At 41.3% G+C, this 20263-nt stretch overlaps 2 protein-coding genes across 2 annotated transcripts; one reads left to right on the top strand and one right to left on the bottom strand.

Moving 5' to 3' along the window:
* Nucleotides 1-1031: 1031 nt before the first annotated feature.
* On the bottom strand, nt 1032-5493 carry irf7 (interferon regulatory factor 7). Its single transcript, XM_038706685.1, has 10 exons — nt 5335-5493; nt 4867-5020; nt 3916-4087; nt 3725-3822; nt 3550-3601; nt 3309-3416; nt 2976-3181; nt 1936-2137; nt 1709-1824; nt 1032-1599 (listed from the first exon to the last, which is right to left on the bottom strand). The coding sequence occupies exons 1-10, from the start codon at nt 5340-5342 to the stop codon at nt 1411-1413; spliced, it is 1305 nt and encodes a 434-aa protein (XP_038562613.1). The 5' UTR covers nt 5343-5493; the 3' UTR covers nt 1032-1410.
* Nucleotides 5494-12085: 6592 nt separating this feature from the next.
* On the top strand, nt 12086-13770 carry ascl1b (achaete-scute family bHLH transcription factor 1b). Its single transcript, XM_038704933.1, has one exon. The coding sequence runs from the start codon at nt 12273-12275 to the stop codon at nt 12882-12884; it is 612 nt and encodes a 203-aa protein (XP_038560861.1). The 5' UTR covers nt 12086-12272; the 3' UTR covers nt 12885-13770.
* The last annotated feature ends 6493 nt before the right edge of the window (nt 13771-20263 follow it).

The raw sequence follows: 20263 nt of genomic DNA, 5'->3' as shown, positions 1-20263 counted from the left end.
AATCTGTCCCATTAATTTTGGTCCCTTAAAAAGTGGGAGGCACATTTACAAACTGTTGTAATTCCTACACTGTTCACCTGATTTGGATGTACCCTCAAATTAAAGCTGAAAGTCTGCAGTTAAAGCACATCTTGTTCGTTTCATTTCAAATCAATTGTGGTGTATATAGCCAAAGATTAGAATTGTGTCGATGTCCCAATATGTATGGACCTGACTGTATGATAACTGAAGAAACCTGTTGGATGAGAGGCAAAATGTCTTCAAGCATCTTCAGTCAAGTCCAGTTGCCCTTGATTTTAACCCTCCTTGGATAACTATGACCTGGATGACTGAGAATCTTAACAGAAATCTATGATAATACTTAAGTAATCAGTTCAACAATGTACATTCACTGGAATCATATTTATGTAGTTATAACTTCCATTTAGCCAAAAAATAGACTTTATACAATTTTTATTTTTTTTATTCAGTTCCTTCCAAGTATTCACCACACATAGAAGTCTGGACAGGCATGGGTGTAAACTGCTACCTGACTGGTTGGCAGAGGCGTACCACTGTGGGTGGTCATTCTAGTTTAATGCCTGTAATCAGCCTTTATATGTCTTGGTGTTACATTTCAGACTGAGTCACCACAGACTCTTTTCAACAGTCATTTGCATTTCCTTTTAGGGACAATGTTTTAATAAAAAAAAAGATCTGACATTGATGAGGGGGGAAAGAGTTCAACAAAGTGCAAAACATTTCACCAGACACACACATATATATATATATATATATATATATACACACACATATATATATATATATACACACACATATATATATATATATATATACACACACACATATATATATATATATATACACACACATATATATATATATATATACACACACATATATATATATATATATACACACATATATATATATATATATATATATATATATATATATACACACATATATATATACACACATATATATATATACACATATATATATATATTATTATAGTCACTGGCGGTATGACAACTTAATTAACTTTACTTTCATTTGCATTTTACAAACTCGTGATGAAAAAGCAAAACCTTTACATGTTACATGGATTTAGGCATCATTTGGTACATACATATAATTTCATTCAAACTATACATTTCATTTAGAGATAATTTGACATTTACAGTAACCATAACAGTTTATTCTAAGGCAAGGCCATTGGCCTTTGAGTAACGTTAACAGTCAAATGGTGGGGGAGTCCATTTTTACTTATGTAGTGATAAAATAACAGCTTTTGCATACAGTTTTTGACTAACGTGAACATAAAATGAATAATAGATCATGCAAAGCAGGGGAGTGAAGTTAGGTAGTTGAAACAGTACCCATCGGAGATGAGTGAGAGATCAAATTTCAAATCTGGTGGAGAAAAGGTTCAGCAGCCCGTGCTGTCTCTTCAGTTGTTGGCAGACCAAAGACAGAGTAGATGAGATCATAGAGGCTGTTGTGTGAGATCTGTAGGCTGACGTTGGCGCTGTGAAGAGATGAAGCCCCCTCCATCTGGGCCATCTCATGAAAGTGTCGACAGATCAGAGGGACCACCTACAAAGCGACAGCGACATTTTACAGCACTTAAAAACTGCATAACTGAAGGCAGCTGAACAGAAATTTGAACACGTCTCTGAGGTGAAGCTCAGGAAAAGGGTGTTACCTTGACTACGATAAGCTTCTTCTCCAAAAGTTTTCCATCAGGAAACTTCTCTCCAAAGCACATGTTGATGGTGTACTCCGGAGAGCGCCCATTGTTGTCTTTAAACTGTTTCAGTTCTGAAACAGATACAGGTGGAGCCCTTTATTTCACAGAGCAAACTTATTGTTGCAGTCAATTAAAATTTAACAATAAAAATGAATATAAATGAGTAAGAGATCCATACCTACCATTCACATACTTCTCAAAACTGAGGAGCTCCACCATGGTATTCTGGGGCAGCTTTCTTGGGTCTGGGTGAGCCACACTGGGGTCACTGGTGCTGGCAAACACATGACATCTGTCCTGCCTCAAGGCATAGATACCGGTATCCCGTACCTCCAGGAGTAGACCTCTCTGGATGCTGTTAAGGATGCGGTTGGTGAATTCAATCTGGTAAATAGAAGGTTGTGATTAGAAAAACTTTTACATTAAAATATCTTTGTCACATTGAGGATGTAAAGCAGCATATTATACAGTATATAAACTTTTCATTGAATTCTAGCAGTTTCTATGGGTTAATACATGTTTGTTTGTTTTTTTGGCGTAACAACTTTCCATGAATTCAGTATTCAGTGGGGGACTTTCAGAGACAGGATCCTGCAGGTGAGCGGTTGTGTCATGCGTTTGAATGAGACAGAATATTTATAACCGGCGGGGATGCCCTTACCTCACTGACATGCATTTATTTATATATTACTAAAAGGCGCTACTCAGCTTGCTCCAAACAAGTCTTCATTTCCTCTTTCCACCATCAGTGTTTGCTAACCTTACTGCACAATCAGTCAGTGACTTTCTTCCTGAAAGACTTTTGACAACCTTCAGAGGGTCGAAGGATTATAGATGGAGAGAGCCACAGCAAGGCAAGATTGAGAAAGGTACATTCCACACTCAAAGCACATTTTATAAGTGCATTGTGTTACTTTTCTATTTGTTTACTGTGGCTAAAGTCAGTGGCAAGTTTGACATTGCTTCCTCCTGTGATGGATTTCCATTTTTTCTCACTGGTAGTCTGTTCAAACTGTTGACTAACACAAAATCCCATTTCTGAATTCAAACTGATCCAAGTTCTTTGTGGAGAAGCAAACATAAGACTTTTTACAGCCCCCTTTCAAAACCAAAGTGTTTGCTATTTTATATATATTTACAGATACTTCGTAACAGTTTTCAGTATTTTTGGGTGGATTTCTCTTTCATTAAGTCCCACAAAGTGTCCAGCTGATGTAATCACCTGTTTGTGATCCAATAGATCATCAGTGGAGGGGAAGCAGAGATGATTGGTGTTGAGCTCAGGGGCCTCATGGAGGTAGTGGAGCTGGAGACGGGCAGTGTGGAATGTGCCCTTTAGCATTTCTCTTTTTCTGTAGTGGATGGAGATCTCCAGGTCATATATGGTTGGCTGCAGAGGTGAGTTGAGGACCGGCTCAGGATTTGCTGCTGCAAAACATGTAACAATAAACATCATATTGGATCACATCTTTACAGAAAATCATTTGGAAACTTTCCTCCCAGTATAGAACTTGATTTCAGTAAAGTCATCTTGATTTAATTTGGCTGAACATACCCACGTAGTAAGACGGCTGATCTGGTAACAGCAGTGGATGGTTCTCGGGTGCTACATGATAGCTTTCAACAACAGCTGAATAGGGCTTCTCTGCCCACGGTTGCTCCTCTGTTAAGACAATAAAAAAGCAGATTTAACTACATTTTACCTTCATTATAAACCATATAAAATCATAAACAAGGGGAGAGGATGTTATTAACATATATGACTTATATATGACCCTTTGCATAAGACACTGTACCTGATGGAAGGTTGACAAGATCCAAGGCCATGAAATCGTTAATCAGATTGTGCTGTTTGGAGGAAAAATGCATAGTATTATTTAATAAGTTATGAAGCGCAGCAAACATCACAAAGAAACGCTTGATAATAAACCAATTAACAGAAGTGAAAGTGTCCTATAGGCAATACTGCACCTCATTTCCTGAGGGGAACTCTGTGGGAGAGCTGTAGATATCTAGAGCGATGTCAGAATCCTCCTGGGAGTCTTGTGTTGGCAGTCTTTCATAAATGTCTGCAGATAAAGAAAACACACCCCCATTAATTTCCATTCAGACTGCAAAATGTTCCACAGTGGAGGGCTTGGATTGAGGGACTATCATCTTACTCTCAGTGTTAATAATCTCATAGACTTTATGAGGGTCGTCAGAATTCTTGGAGTTATCCTCTATCATCTTGAAGCGCTTTTCGAGGTTGTTCAGAGCGCATCGGAAGTTGGTTTTCCACCTGGCCTTGTCAGTGGGGAACTCATGGATTTTCCCACTTGCTACTGCCCATGCCTGTGAAACATACAAAGAGGCGTTTAAAAAGGATGTATAAGCCAGATGTGAAAAATAAATATATTTATGTACTTGTAGTTTATTGTTAATGTCTACTTCTCCACATTTCAGATGGAAATATTGTACTTTTTACTCCACTACATGTATCTACTATTTGATGTTACTTCGCAGAGTAAGATTTTCCATAAGGAAGTTTTCAGATTCAGATTCACCTGGGTTAACAACAACATTACAACGTTACTTACATCCATTATTGAAAGGATGCTCTGTAATCCACATGTAAAGCAAAGGGGTTTCCCTGCCATCACAAATGAACAGACCGTACAGGAATCTGCTATCACTCATAAATTGAATGCTAATTATTTCCTGCAGTTACTTTCTTTGTTTTCGTAAGGAAAGGTTTGATCGCAGGATTTTTACTTTTTACTTTTAACCACTGACACTGTTGTACTGCTACTTTGCCATTACTTCGAGTAAACGAAAGTGGAAGGGCCACTGCTGGAGTTGGCATGCTATAACTGCCCCTGGCAACACCTGCCACACATTAGCACTGGCAGTAATGAGATACAGAAATACCTAATGACCCGTTACTGTCATTTGCGACATGTTTGTGGCACAATATTATACTTAAGTTTGGCGTTCATCCTATGTAAATCCAAAGTCATTAGTACAGTATCACTGTAGTCATGTGTCAGAAAGATGTCAACAAACCCATTAACATCTATCACGCTATGCTAGATAACACTGGTTATGCAGTTTTATAGCAGCCTAGAACCTACCCGGAATATTTTGCTGTCCATATCATTGCAGTCCTTTCTTGAGTTGTGTTTCCACGGGACTCTGAACTTGTTTTGGCCCACATAGCACAGGCCTGTGTACTGTCCCGTCTCCACTTGCTCTATGAGCCAGCTGGCAAACTGAGGCTTGGGAGGGCTGAGAGCAAACATGTTGTTCTTTAACAAAACATATCACAAGAGGAGAGAGAGGAAGGAGAGACAAGCACCTGAACCCACACAAACACGGGACACAGTAGCCTACTGTGGTGAAGGCTACAGTCAGCGTACAAGTGTCAACATGCACACTTCACTAGGCTTATTCAGTACATTAGACAACTGGATTTGAAAAGAAAATCTACATACAAAGCAAGCTTTACAGGAAACTAACTACATCACAAGAAGTGTAATCCACTCACAGCAAAACAATATCCTAAATAAATAAAGAAGAGATGAGGATGCATTTCTTCCTACCTTTGCATTTCTCAGTACAGATTGACCGCTGAAAATTCGTTGATCCGGATTAATGAAGCACTGAGGCTGCTTTTACAGAAACAACACCAGCGAGATCATATGACGTTCAGATGTCTCCTCCCCAGTGGGAGGGCGCAACTCCTTGTGGCATTACCGACGAATGGGTGAATTCAGGCTCGCGGAGGAAAGAACACTCCCTGCAGACCGGATGCAGAGGTCGGGTTAGTCTGAGACGTGGAATTTCACCATTTATTATCGAAACTGAAAGTTGTTGAACGGATTGTCTTTCATCATCACTTTTCTTGCATCATCACGTCAACCCGGTTCCCGAGATAATGTTTTCTCAAAAGCGTTTTCGCCCACTTACGTTTGAGGCAAGCCTAGTCATAAACACATAGGCTATAATTAGGATTCAGAGAACTCGTCGTATCTTCAAACGTTTTTTTTCTTTTAAAGAATGACCCCACAGTGAAACATAGCCCTACAATAGGACAGCATGTAAAGGTAAAACAGTAAAGACAGTAAAATATAAAATTTGCATCACACGTTGTATAACCAACTATTGTTGGTGGCTGTCTGACTACTTCTCCGGTAACCTTTTTAGAGGACCGAGTCAGAGTACTGCAATGCCAAAATCCTTAGCCGGATTCCTCATTGATTTGTTCTGCAACTTCACCTGCGTGGCTGCCTTTAACATTATGTCAGGTGGAGTGCTGCCATGCTCTGTCTTTCGTTGATCATTTCTAACCATCTTCCTTTCTTCTGCCTTTCTTTCCTTAAAAAACACATTTCCTCATTGCAATTACAAATAAATAACAGGCTTATTATACTGTCTACTATCCTTGTTGTCACAATGCAGTTCATAACACCACACTAAATTAATGACTGTATAAAGTAGTGCGTGTGTGTACATCACATGCCTACAGTACGACACAGTATCTATCCCCCCACGCTCACATTAATTCATACAGTGTCATGATTTCAGTATTTTGTAGTCCAGGGGTATACCTGCTGCTGTAGACTACGCTGTAGCAATAATAGTCTATTTATAGTATATTTTAATATTTTTGTCAGAGCTATTTAAACAATATCCCAATGTTTTGAACATGTTCTGTGTCTTTTTGTACTGGGGAAAGTTGTCATGTGAGGACTTGCCCCAAACGGACATGTGTTGGTTAGCTCAACATAGCACTTCAGCTACAGTATCGAAAGACACGTTATTGTTTGTGCAACTGCAAAAATATAAATTTGAACGTAAGATATTATACCTAAGAAAGTTGTATTTTTTTGTAATTGTGCTCACCTCAGATTAAGGTGACCATGATCACATGTGAACAGGAAGTTGACCATAGAACAAGAAATCACCCAAAGTGGCTATTTGAATTTTGACATAGCAAATACAGATTATTTGAGCAAAAGTGACCCATAGGACACTCAATTTCACTAGTGATTACAGTTCTTCTGTTTATACATGTTTTTATTTCCCACTTGCTGTAAAATTCTGTTTCCCATGCCAGTAAAGTCCTATTTAAGTGAATTGAAATGAATTGAATAAACAGGCAACTTGACTGTATACATTGTGGTGCAATACAGACAATTTGATTATATTGCTTACATCGTGCCAATACGTGCCACTGCATTCTCATATATTCATGATAAGATTTAAGGCAGCCGATCATTTTGTATGTAGTTTCAGTTCAGATGACAACTGGTGGTTCTGTCAGTTAAGAGGGAGAGGCATTTACTTGAGTAGAAGCGGCTCCACCTGCTCTGACCTGAGAGGTATTGCTCTCTAAAATAGCATCCCATGAAATCACCCAGTTCCAGTGAATGTAGTCAGATGAATCCACCAGTGAACGAACTGTAGCTTGTAATAAATATGTTGTGTACTTAACTGTTTTGGGGGACTTTCAGAGACAGGATCCTGCAGGTGTGCGGTTGTGTCATGCGTCTGAATGAGACAGAATATTTATAACCAGCGGGGATGCCCTTACCTAACTGACATGCATTTATTTCTATATTACTAAAAGGCGCTACTCAGCTTGCTCCAAACAAGTCTTCATTTCCTCTTTCCACCATCAGTGTTTGCTAACCTTACTGCACAGGAAAGCACAACTGTGAAATATAAATTTCTTCTCCCCATCTGGGGTCTAATTCAACCCTTTACCCACAGTCACAATACAAAGGAAGTGTAGCATTAGTGTGCAGGGTGAATGTCACTGAGCCTACTTCTCTTTATTTGCATTCAGGAGAGAATCACTCTGTACTGTCTGACCGTGTCCTGACCACAGTCTGCGTTAGTGATGAACTGAGGCCCCATCATGCTTATGCATTAGTCTGCCACTGTTAAAGTAATATGGCTCGTATGTCCACAGCCATGTGTCAGGAATAGGGAAGTGATACATATTCTAATGGAGCACTTCCCTTTTCCTGCTCAGTCATAGACGACCCCTGTAGAAAACACAGGCTTCATCGCAGCCACTAAGGAAGGATGCAGCATTATTACTGAAAGACCACATGGAGGGTTCACATCCTTATTTTGCTCTTTTATTCACAATGCAAAGGCAATATCAGTAATGTAAGCTTGTCTGTAAAGCTGTATAGAGAACATACAATATTTTGTGGCTGAATGTGGAGCAGATCATTCCTACATGTGATGCAGAAAAGTCAACTGTTTATCTCCTAGTGTGATGTAGTGTTGTAGTCAAGACCGCCCAAACTGAGACCAAGTCAAGACCAGGACCAGAGTTTATCGAGACCGAGACAAGACCAAGGCCTTTGGGGCCTGAGACCAAGACCGAGAGAGGGCGAGACCAAGTCAAGACCAAGACCAGTTCCCTACATTACATGACACAATAAAATGTGGAATGACATCATCGGTACTTCTTAAATTGATCTGAAAGATCCACATTCCCATTAAAGCACCCACATACAAACACTCTGATCTGAAATCAACGTAAGCATCTTTATTCAACACTCCTTTTCCATGTTTACCATCGCGAGTAGAGGTGACAGTCGTTAACGGGAACAACACATTTTTAGTCAGGGTTATTGGTTGCATTTGAAGCAAATTTACATCCAATCAAAGTTAGGATGTTAACAAATAAATCAGACAATGCAAAAGCAATTTATTGATATTCCCAAAGTTGTCGTCTTGACTGGTCTTGAAATAAAATCCTGAGTCCTCAATGTCTGAGACAAGACCGAGTACAAATGTGGTCGAGTCCGGGACGAGACCAAGACCATCAAAAAGTGGTCTTAAGACTTGAGTATTACAACACTAGTGTGATGCCAGTTTTAATCCAAAAAGCGATACACATTCTGAACTCTGATCTCTGAACGCTGAGGATGGTGGATTAAGCATGACCCCTCATGTATTATGTATTATATATAGTAATGTGGTGTCTGTATGTACATGTATGTTACTTTATATGTTAATGTCTAAATATCTATTGTCTAAATGTTGGAACCTGTATCAGAAAACTGTATTGGAAACAAATTCCACCAGCCTGGCTGTGTGGTCATTAAATTAAATCAATCAATCAATGCCACAATGGCTTGCAAAAAATATACAAGCGAGGTAACAGGCCCTTAGCTTGCCATCACAAACACACGTATGAATATGAGTCTGTGGAGGAAAAACTTGTATCAAGCAGGCACAACTAAGGTTAAAGTTTTTTTTATTGGGAATTCTAGCTGGATTATCCTTCCTCATTCATGTCTCAGGTACATGTCCCACAGGTGCAGAAAGGCATGCATTGGCAACAGCCCAAACAGGGTCACTCACTAGGGGAATGGCAAGTCTTGTTTTCATGATGTTTTTGCCTGTCGTTGTCATTGTGTGCAGTTGTGCTGCTTTTATGTATTTCTGTGTGTAACTGGTTCATGATGACATGTCTTCCCTGTGATGCACAGTTCTGTGAAAAAGACCCCCCCCTTCTATAACAGTCCCACACAGAATTATACTCACACTTAATCTTATGTCTTATCTCGCTCACACCCGCATGTATCACACATGAAGCATTGTTGACTTTAGAAAAGTTGGGTGTTGTGGAACTGGAGTTTCAGTGAAATGTTCCAGAGAACCTGCTACAGTTCTTGTAAACAGCCACACCCTATGAATGACTTAGCCATGAACTGACAAGCTTCAGCTTAAATTTGTTTGTGTGTGTGTGTGTGAATGCGTTTGTGTGAGAGGTGAGAATTAGAGAAAAACAATAAAAGTTAGAACTTGATAGTTGATTGTATTGTGCTGTATGTGTACACAGTTCTAGCAAATAGAATCTGCTCTGCCTTTTAGAAACAGGGTATGCATCTTTTTTGATTTAATATTATTAAATTACACACACAGACACACACGTTAGCTCACCCTGTTCCAGATCTGTATTGCCAACTACATACTTCACATCTCTCCATTTGCTGCGAAAGGTCCCATGACCTTTGACTGATGACATTTTTCTTTATGCTCCAGAATGCCACAGTGACTGATATTCCTAATCAGCAAGTAAATCTTTTGTTTTTAGTCAACAACAGACAAATTCTTAACTGAAAATGAAAACCTTTTCCTACAGTCACAAAATTCCTAGTGGACCTGGATCAGTCGTGTTTTGACATTTTTCATGACGATTGCTACACAAAAGCACCACAATGCAACTATTACAGAATGCAGTATAGGACATCCACAGCAACACAGGTTATTGTGCAGATAACAGCTTTATCAGATACTGGATCAGATGTAGCATCAGGGCATATGCCATTTCAAGATTTAGACAGTCTTGATGACTGCACTGTTTTTTGGGTTTGTACTTCTATTTGCACTTTGCGCCCTCTGCTGGTCTTGGCCAGGCAGGGCATGTCAACAGGGCATGTCAAAATAGATGTGACTAACACCTCAGTCATGAAGAATGTGTCTTGGTAATTGATGTTGACGTGACACTCTTTGTGTTGTAATGTTCACTCTTATAAAAGTAACCGTCAACCTTCCAAGTTGGAAGAAAATGGTTTCAAAACATCTCGTCAAAGCCTAAATTAGAGGAATAATATATGCCTGACAAACAAAAAGTTTGGCTGTGAGTCATGTGCTCCACCTTGCTTATCTAGAACTAAAAGATCCTTAGTTGCACTGTTCAGAGCTGGAATAATCTTCCTGTGGTTACTGAGTTGGGCAGATGTAAAATATTCAGAGGAAAACTGATGATGTGACCTGTGTGAAATGGGAGAAGTGGAAAGCGAGTCCCAGTTTTTTTGGATTGTAGGATGATTTAAGAGTATTCATTTTCCATGAAATGGAAATGGTGTAGAGATGTTCAAAAAATTTTAATCATTCTTTAATTTTTTAATGTTTCAGTCAGCAAACTTGCCTGTAGGATGGCACAATAGATAATCCATTTAATTAGTATTTACTCACATTTCCCCAGTATTATATAGTAAATATTTTTGTCTCTGATCTATACATTTTGTTATGGACAATCATGGTTTGAAGATCTGGTTGTTTTGTATTTGTTGGACTAAATTTGTATGAATTTGTGGTGTCTTGTAAGCACGTGTGGGGTGGGCATTGTTCAATACAATTTCAGCCCAGACTAAGAGATGTTTAATCACTAGCTGTCAGGGAATCCCCCTCTCCTTTAATTAGACACAACAGAACATTGAGCTGCAGGAAGTGATTACCTTCTTTTTTGCCGCCAGAGGCCGCAAGTGTCCCATTTTTATTAAGAGACGGTCTTTACTTTCAGACTCAGGCTGTCTCACTGCCAGAAGTTGCTGGGAATGAGACTTTTCCATCAACAAAACGTATTTCGAAGGTCTTTTGATAAAGCTGTACAAAACTAACAGGGAATAAAACAAATAGCGGCGTGACATAAGTTGGCAAAATGATAAAAGTAGAGTATGACGATGCCGTTGTGTTTTAACTGTCCAGTCAGATGTGGTGCTGAAATGCTGCATCCGTGCATCTGCACTTTGTGTTGGGTTTGGTTTTTACAGTAGGCTACAAACACTAAAGGAGCTGTTCTCCTTCAGACAGGAGCTAAATAGTTACATTGAATGTAACTAGACTTTCCACCGATAACCTGTCAAGCAAGTGCCAACAAACTTAACCTGCGGAACACTGAGTTGAGAAGTAACTGTAATATGCTCTTTCAGACGCCTACATGTCATAAACATGATGTTTACTTTTAAATAAACGGCGTCCCTGCGCGAGCTTTATAATGGCCAATTATTGTGCCCAGAGACACGCTTGCAATTTATATTGCTCTGTAAAGCTGTAGCCTGGATACAGGAGAGAGCGTCCTTGGTATTTGTGATTGTAAAGAACTGGAGGAGAAAGATAGCCGAGGGGGAAGACTGATAATTTGAAGACTTGCCAGGGGTACATTGTCAAATTCAAAAGGCATTTCAAAGAACCTACCATTCACTTTTTTCATTCTCTCTTCTTTTTTCTTCCTTCTCTGTCTTTTTTTCCGCTTTCTTTCTTTTCGCACGGTTGCAGGCCGTTTGAATCGACCAATGGGCCTTCAAGTTAGAGACATTGGAATGTAAATGAGCCCAGCGCGTGCTCCCGGCGCAGTGAAAGCTCGGGATTGTTTATTGAGCTCCCGGAGCCACGCGCCTGGCCCGGGGGAGTCGGCGTGCAGAAGAATCACACAGCGGGGGCGGGGCCTGGCTACGAAGCGTGCGTCTCCAAAAAGGGGTGGGTGGGGTGTGTGTTGGGGGCGCGTGTTGAAAAAGAGGAGTGTTGCCAAAGTTTGGGTCAGATCGGCTCGTGGAGTAAAAGCAGTCAAGAGAGACTTGGACTAGAGTTAGCCACACGGTCCCCACGCGAAGGACACGAGAGCTGTACACTGCCAACGCTTTCCACTCTTCCTCCTCTTCTCGTCCCACTGTTAGGGGCTGCAATCGCCCTCTGCATCCATCCTTTCAGAAGAACTGTCAGCGAGATGGAAACTACAACCATCACCACCACGCAGACTGCATTCACCTTTGGACTTACTGAAAGACGCGCCAGCCTCAGCCTGCACGCCCCGGCCCAGGACTGCACGGTCCCCGCGGCGCACCCCAACACCAGCGCTGCCGGCTTCCAAAGCAAAACCAAGGTGCTGAAGAGACAGCGCTCCAGCTCGCCGGAGCTCCTGCGCTGCAAGCGGCGCCTAAGCTTCAACGGCCTCGGCTACTCCATCCCTCAGCAGCAGCCCGTGGCAGTGGCCCGGCGGAACGAAAGAGAGAGAAACCGGGTCAAACAAGTCAACATGGGTTTCCAAACGCTGCGTCAGCATGTGCCCAACGGCGCCGCCAACAAGAAGATGAGCAAAGTGGAAACCCTGAGGTCTGCGGTGGAGTATATCAGGGCTTTACAGCAACTTCTGGACGAACACGACGCTGTGTCAGCTGCTTTTCAGTGCGGGTTGCCGTCCCCGACACTTTCCAACAGCTACTCCGCCGACCCGGAGTCGCCTCACTCCACTTACTCATCAGACGAAGGTGGTTATGAGCCCCTGAGCTCCGAGGAACAGGAGCTGTTGGACTTTACAACCTGGTTCGACAGGTACTGAGGCTGACAGCATCAAAACCACACAGCAGAGTCTGTGCGTACAAGCGGCTGGCTTCTTTCAGAAATGCTGACAAAGACTTGATAAAGGCATCAGATCTGTCTTGCCCTCCGTGCTTGGAAAGTGATCTGTTGCCTCCCTCCCTCACCCGGGCTGCTTCTGCAGGAGCAAAGCAATAGTGAGAAAGAGAGAGAGAGCGTGTGTGTGTGTGTGAGAGAGAGAGGGAGCCTGTTGTTGCATAGAGCACGAATAGTCGCCCTGATGTCCCAACGAGGAGGAGGGAGTTGGACTTAGTGTCGCGTTGACGCGTGGAAGTAAAGAACTGTTGATGTTATGTTTGAATAAGTGCAATTAATTCGTGACACAGCAGGTTCTGCAGAGACTGAGCTGCGGTTCCAGGGGACTTGTTTGATGATGAGCGTTTCATCAGAGCAGGACTGCCTTCCTCACGCTGCCACGTCTGTTGGAAGACATCAACAAAGATGATGGATCAACAGACCCTATCGCAATGTACATGTTTTCCCCATTTGATAACACAATTGTATCATACAGCAAATTGTTTTAACGTGAAGACATATTTTTGTACATTGAGTCAAACAAACAATGTTCACTGCCACTTTTCCTGACAGTGTTTTGAGTGCAAGCTGTCAGTGAGGCAGTGAGTTGGCATGTATGAGTTGTGTGTGACTGGACAGCAATGTCAAGGCTACTACATGTGACCGACTGTAGTTATTTTGTTTTTGTTTTTAAATAGGTGATAAGGAGACCTTTATTAATGTATGCACTTGTTCTCCGTTTCCCGTAGCCTAAAATGTAAATATTCGATTTTAACAGATATATTTTGTGTAAAACGATTTTTATAAATAAAGATTAATCTATTTATATTATATGCTTTTTAGTGGTTTGGTTTTTCGTCTGGCATTGCAAACATTTACGCTCAGATGTGTGTGTTTGAGAGGTGTGTGCAAGTTGTGGTGGTAATTGAGCAAACCAGGGAGCTTCTCTTCTATTCAAAGTCCCTGCATGACCTTTTCCCGACTTGGTTGGGTACACGGGGGAAAATTGCGCAGCTGGGTGAGCACTCAATAACCATTATAGACGTGCAGCTTACAGCGCTTTGTCTGCATTCAGGACGGGGAGATTAATATTACGTTTCATGCATTGCATTGTTTCTTTTGCATACTCTGCCTTTACCCAATAGCCCAGAGGGCCTGGAGCGGAGAAAGAGAGGCAGCGGGGAGGAGGGGTGCAATTCACTCCTCTCAAAGGGTATAGACACTTTGAAATACGGCCTGGGGAAAGTCAGCAAGACAATGAGACAGGTCAAAATTCTTATTGCCCGATTGAGATCAATCTAAATAAAACCTGGGGTTGTAGACTAGTCGTATCCCCAACTGTGTTTTTCATGGCGCACACAGCCCAATCAAAAAGCCCATCTCCTGCAAAATGGGGAGCACAACACCACATTGTGAGCACTATTGTGTGCGCCTTTGCGCCTCATTATCTCAATTATGGCATTTCTTCTATTGTAATTAAACACTGATGCCAAATTCAGCGAGGCAGAACGAGAAATAACGAGTTTAATTTCACCTGGTGCTCTCTGTGGGAGTGGAAAATTGGGAACAAGAGGGGCTGACTGAAGCTGGTCTTATAGCCGTAGTATTTTATAATACATTCAAATCAAAAATATATCAGGAGCCAACGTTGATCCAACAATAAAAAAACATGAGTAATAATGGTAGGGTAAAATTGGACTTTTGAAATCCTGCCGAAAAGTAACAGACTGAATGACAAGATGAATGGGGTGCTTTTTTCTTGTACCTGAAAGTGTGCCACATACAGATGCACTCTCTCTCTCTCTCTCTCTCTCTCTCTCTCTCTCTCTCTCTCTCACACACACACACACATATGCTCGCTGCAGCCTGCAGGTGTAAGCCACGTGCCTGTGACAAAGGCTCTAGCGTTCCCATTGGTTAATGGCTCGCGCAGCCTATGTGAGTCCTGTAGGTGAAGGTAGCGACAAATTCAAACAAGTGACAAATTGCATTAATTATGCTTTGCGTTATAACCTTCTAAGTCACCGGGACTCGAAAAGACAGCTCAATGTTGGGCGCAAAACACCCCGCTGCTCCATTATTATGCGGTTGAAATGGTGTTTCTTATATCGTTCAGTATCAGGCAGAGGCCAGCGCACAGCGCACAAAGATGGATATGCAATTTTCCCCTCAGCCATATGTAGGGAGGAGCAGGGGCGAAAATAGATTTATTCATGTCATTTTGTCCGTGGGTCATTTTCGCTTTGACAATACATGAGGGTGATGTTAATTTTGATGTAATCCAATGGTGAATAATCAATCACATGCAACTCATTTATGCATGCGTTTTCGTGTGCAAAGCCATAATCTATGCATAAACCATGGAAACGCCAAATGCGCACATACCTACACTATTATGTAGGGCTAAATTGGCCGTAAGTGGGGTGGTGAGGGGTCAGCTGTTGCTCTGAATGCTGTCATCAGAGTGCTTGGTGGATTTTTAAGCCATTTTTCAAGAACACTAGGCCATCCATTATTTCTGTGTGTGCTTAAATTGCGCACTGCTGAGCTACTTTTGGTGTGCAACCTTCCTTACTTTTATTTTTTGCCCCATTCCCAAAAAAAAGAGAAAAAAAAACGCTTCAAGAAATAATTTTAGAGATAGATGATATTTACATGAAAACAGTCTAACTGCCACTAATAACACAACTGTTTTGTGTCTCATTACTTTCACTTTGGTCATAGAGAGTCTTGGTGTGATTCATTTAGAAATTATATGCTAAGCATTACCATTTAGCAAAACTGAAAAACAGTATTTTGTGAAAACATTCACTTATTTCACATTAAATTATATAGGTGGCCCATCTGCTGATGTATGTGGCAGAGCTGGCTGCAGGAAAGAATCAGTACCTGGACCATCCAATCACAGCTCAGAACCACATGGGCCTGCAGAGCAACAGGTGCATCAGGAACTGCAGAAAGAGTTAGCTACTGAGCTCAAAACATTGGGAAACAAGACTTTGTCTTAGTATGCACCACAACTGTCTATGTCTTTGATTCTTTAATAAAACACAATTACAACAAACCAAACAAACAACTGACATCATTTTACTATGCTCAACAGAGTCAATATAATATCATACACTCCAAATGGCTTATGGCAGATAAACTTGACTCCTTTAAGTTGACAGTAAACTTAGGCATTGTTTTCGCAGAGAGTAACTGATATTAACAACACACAAACCTATAGTTGCTCTGTGAGATACTGCTCAGAGCCACAGCTGGAAAGATGCAAATACAACAAATATACTTCAGACAAAGGAGGAATGACCAGAAACAGAGCGGGGATGTTGTCAAATGAAGAGATGGTGCATAACCTTGAGCAATGCTTACAGGGGTGTTAATGTTTAAGCAGAGGTACAGGCACGTTTATATTTAACATACAGACAGAAAACATGCTGAACTGATTTGGAGTACACTCGTTAACACCCCCACCACACACACATGCACACACACACACACACACACACACACACACACACACACATACACAGGGCCGTGCAGCTGGTTTAGAGACAAATCTGTTGACCCTTTTACTATTGATTGAGTAAGGTCCTGGGTTGCAGAAGCACTATGGGCACACAAGTATTTTGCACTAATCACTGCTACTTCTTCTTTTTTGCCCTGCTAGATGTTATGGTCAGTCACCGCAGGTCACATTGGATCTGAGCCATGAAAATAAAGGCCTTTTAAATTTACTCCTCTCTCTTGACTAAACTTAGAGAGTTTCTGGTGCTGTTCATGCAGCCCAAGCAGTTTTACTTGTCAGATTTTCCTTAAAATAGAGGCTTACTATAAGCACAGCATGAGTTGACATTTGAACCGGTTCAGATGCTAATATCTGCTGTAATGAAATATTCTCTTACTCAGCATTCATTATAGTTTAGTTTTTGGGATTCAAATTCAGACATAATTCATCTGCTAAAGATGTTCTGCAGTTAAAATCAGAATCATGCACAGACTTGTATTGTTCAGCATTGTGTTGAAGGAATAGACATGTGGATCAGCGTCAGAAAGTCCTTTCTCTGTCCCAAAATGGGCCCATCACATTTCATTTGATCATTTCTCTCAATGCAAGGAAATATCATAGGGCCACTCCAGTGTGCTGGAAATCCTATTCCCCACACCGAAAGTCTTACAAAACAGGAGTCTTGCTCACAGCCGCCAAGTCAGTCTTTCTTTCTGACAAAAAAGTCAGTCATTCGACTCGTGTTTTTCTAAAAAAAGAAATCTTTCTCTTTTCAAATGAACGTTTGAATGCGTGCAGCTCAGCACTTTTAACTGACACCTCTGAATGTGTGTGAATAGGTCCTAAACTTCAGACAACCCAGCAGAGGAGTAACCAAGCTCAGGCCTGAAGGGTGGAGGGATGGAAGAGGTGGGGATGTGTGGTAGGGTGGAGGTGGCGGGGGCTGTGATTTGCATGGGCCATTGTGCTGCACAAGTTTGGGTGCTTTTTTTTTGGCCTGGGCCCTTTTGGCCATTTACTTCCACTCTGGCTGGCTGTGGCGGGCTGTGAATAGTCTCTGCTCGGAGGAGACACAAAGGCGCTTTTGTGCGACGGCCGCACCATATTCATCATGTAATGCCTGTAAGACAAATCTGATTGGACGTCTCTGTCACTTTGATGTGGGTCCAGAGTGCGAGTGGCCCTGAGATTGCTAACTTCACTCTCTATTGCCTATTCTGCAGCATTGATATGGGGGTGGAGGCAAGGGGGAAAGAGGAAAGGTGGCTCGGGAGGAGAAAGAGGAGGGAGAAGGGAGAGCAGGCAGGGGGTAGTCCTCATTATTTGCAGGAGCAAATTCATAATAAATTTCCCCATTCTACAAAACCGGGTCGAGATGATTGACACTACTTTACGCCAGCCCTGACAAAAGCCCTGATTTGAGCAGAATACCAAATGAATGGGGCGAGCGTGGACTCAATTCAAACAATTTTAATCTCTCCCTGTCCTCTCTTATTTCTCCTCTTCTCCTCTCTCCCCCTTTCCCTCACACTTACCCTCTTTTTTCAACTCCAACTCTCCTGCCTCTTTTGTCCAGTGCATTCTCGTTTTACAGGGTAATTCTACTCCAACGGATGTGCTAATTGTGCTGGGTTAAACTGGATGCTGGTGGACTCCTCTGATACAGAGCTTATTCTTGCCTAATGACTGTAATGATGGTTCAGAGCGACTGCAGCCTGCAGCCTGGACTGGACTGCTTGTACAGAACTCAAAAGAAATGTTTTTTGTTTTTTTAACTTGTGTGGGCTAACTGGGAGTGATAGAGCAGAGTTGGAGCTGATGTCTAAGGTTAGGTGTAGGAAAGAGGATGATGGCCACAATGATGGGACCATAGACTGGAGCTGCTACAGAAATGGTGCCACAGAATGATGCCTTTAATTGCAGGATAGACTTACTGCAATGTAACTGCAGGCAAATGAGGAAAACATCTTTTGGATTCACGAGAACCAAGTTAGGGACAGAGACAATGGTTAGTGATGAGTGAGTAGGAGAATAACGCAGAATTAGTATACATGTAGTGTGCAAATAGTAGGATAACAAGATTAACTGTGATGAGTGTGAGTACAGTGAGAATGGTACTTTTCTTTACTGATGACTCCAAATTTCAAATTTGGGCAACACGGTGAAGCCCTGGTCAAACAAGAAGCAGTCATCACAGTGTGAAATGTGATAGAATGAGACACCTGTTACATCTCCCCAAAGCATTTTGTTTGCATCAAGCAGAACCCTTAATGGAACAATAATAGTTAATAATGCCAGGACACACACATTAGCAGACATTCAGTACTGAGACCAAAACCTGCTTTGAACAACACTTGCTGACTTTTTAAGTTGGGGTTTTGCCCAATCACCTTGATACAATCCGAATTTTGTGGCTATTATAGAACCGGTATCTTAAGCAGTGGTGAAATTTAGCTCAGTACATTGCCAAGTACTGTACATGAGTACAAATTCCAGTTACTTGTACCTAACTTGAGTATTTTAATTTTATGTAACTTTATAGGCCTACTTCTACTCCACAACATCTTAGAGGCAAATATTGTACGTTTTACTCCTTTGCATTTGTTTGAAGGCTTTTGTTACTAGTTACTTTTCAGAAATTCCCTTCCTGTCCAGTGAAAACTAGGTATGTCCAAATTTGGTGATTTCTAACGCGAGTGTTTCTGATAAACTGAAGGGTCAAGTTCCTTTATGGGTTGAGAAAATTCTCCTTCTTCTTAACCTAAATAGACTATTTAAACTACCCAACAGTATATAAAGCAGTTGAAATGAGCTCAGCCTTAAACATCTACAGCAGTAAAATGCAACATATATCATAATGCATATTGATGCAATATTAAGCCAAAAACATGATATATAATAGTAAAACACTGACAGGGACCATCTTACCATAAAATGAGTAGGCTACTTTTAATTTTGACACTTTAAGTAAATCTGTTGATAATACTTGCTTTTTGAATGCAGTTTTGAATGCAGTACTTTTACCAGTAGTGTTTTCACAATGTGGTATTAGTAGTTTTACTTAAGTAAGTTGTCTGAATACTTCTTTCAGCAATGATCTTAAGACACTTTCAGATTTGCTCCAGCACTCAGCTGTTGCATGAACACAACTCTACAACAACAGTACTGCCCTTTAACTGCTTGAACGTATTCTTTTATGCTGTCAGTTTAGTTTAGTACATTGTACTAGAATATTCATACCAGTTCTTCCTTTAAGTATCATTGTAAGTATGTTTGCTGCTCTATAGACCTCCTCTCACCTCACTAAAAACTCACCTATACTGCCCCGTTCAGCCCCCTCTTGTGTGTATGTGTGTACACATATATAAGACGTTAAGTCATCAAAGAACAAAACGGTAACTCCCTTTAACTGTCTCTCTAAAAACACGTTATGTGTGGGCTTGCTGTTTGTGTGTGTGTGCGTGTGTGTTTGTGTGTATATGTGTGTGTGTTTGAATAGCTTTCACCCATTACCTCTGTTGAGATCAGGTGCATTCCTTCACTCAACGATAGGTTATGTCTCAAAGTTTGTTTAAGCATGGGTTGGTGTGCAAATTTTATGATTGTCTGCATGTTAGAGGTCACACCACTAACAATGAAAACCACTTTCCACTATAGTTTTGGTGCTGTGTCCCTCCACACACACACACACACACACACACACACACACACACACACACACACACACACACACACACACTGTCATGTCCTTGAGTTCTCAGCAGGTTGGAGCTTGCCCCTGGAGAACCTGTACACAGGGACACACCATGGCTTCATCA

The sequence above is a fragment of the Micropterus salmoides genome, unplaced genomic scaffold, assembly GCF_014851395.1.
Source record: "Micropterus salmoides isolate LMB-PRFRI ecotype aquatic unplaced genomic scaffold, ASM1485139v1 Ms_hic_scaffold_8, whole genome shotgun sequence".
Classification (NCBI taxonomy): Eukaryota; Metazoa; Chordata; class Actinopteri; order Centrarchiformes; family Centrarchidae; genus Micropterus; species Micropterus salmoides.
Note: the sequence above shows the minus strand (reverse complement) of the source record. Positions and strands in the feature narration are given on the sequence as shown.

What these genes read in the sequence shown, in the direction of transcription:
- ascl1b (XM_038704933.1), top strand. Translation starts at nt 12,273, where the DNA reads ATGGAAACTACAACCATCACCACCACGCAGACTGCATTCACCTTTGGA.
- irf7 (XM_038706685.1), bottom strand. An exon ending in AGTTCCCCTCAGGAAATGAG is followed by an intron (nt 3,602 to 3,724) that starts GTGCAGTATTGC and finishes TCCTCCAAACAG; the next exon opens with CACAATCTGATTAACGATTT. An exon ending in ATCTATTGGATCACAAACAG is followed by an intron (nt 2,138 to 2,975) that starts GTGATTACATCA and finishes TCTATTTACCAG; the next exon opens with ATTGAATTCACCAACCGCAT.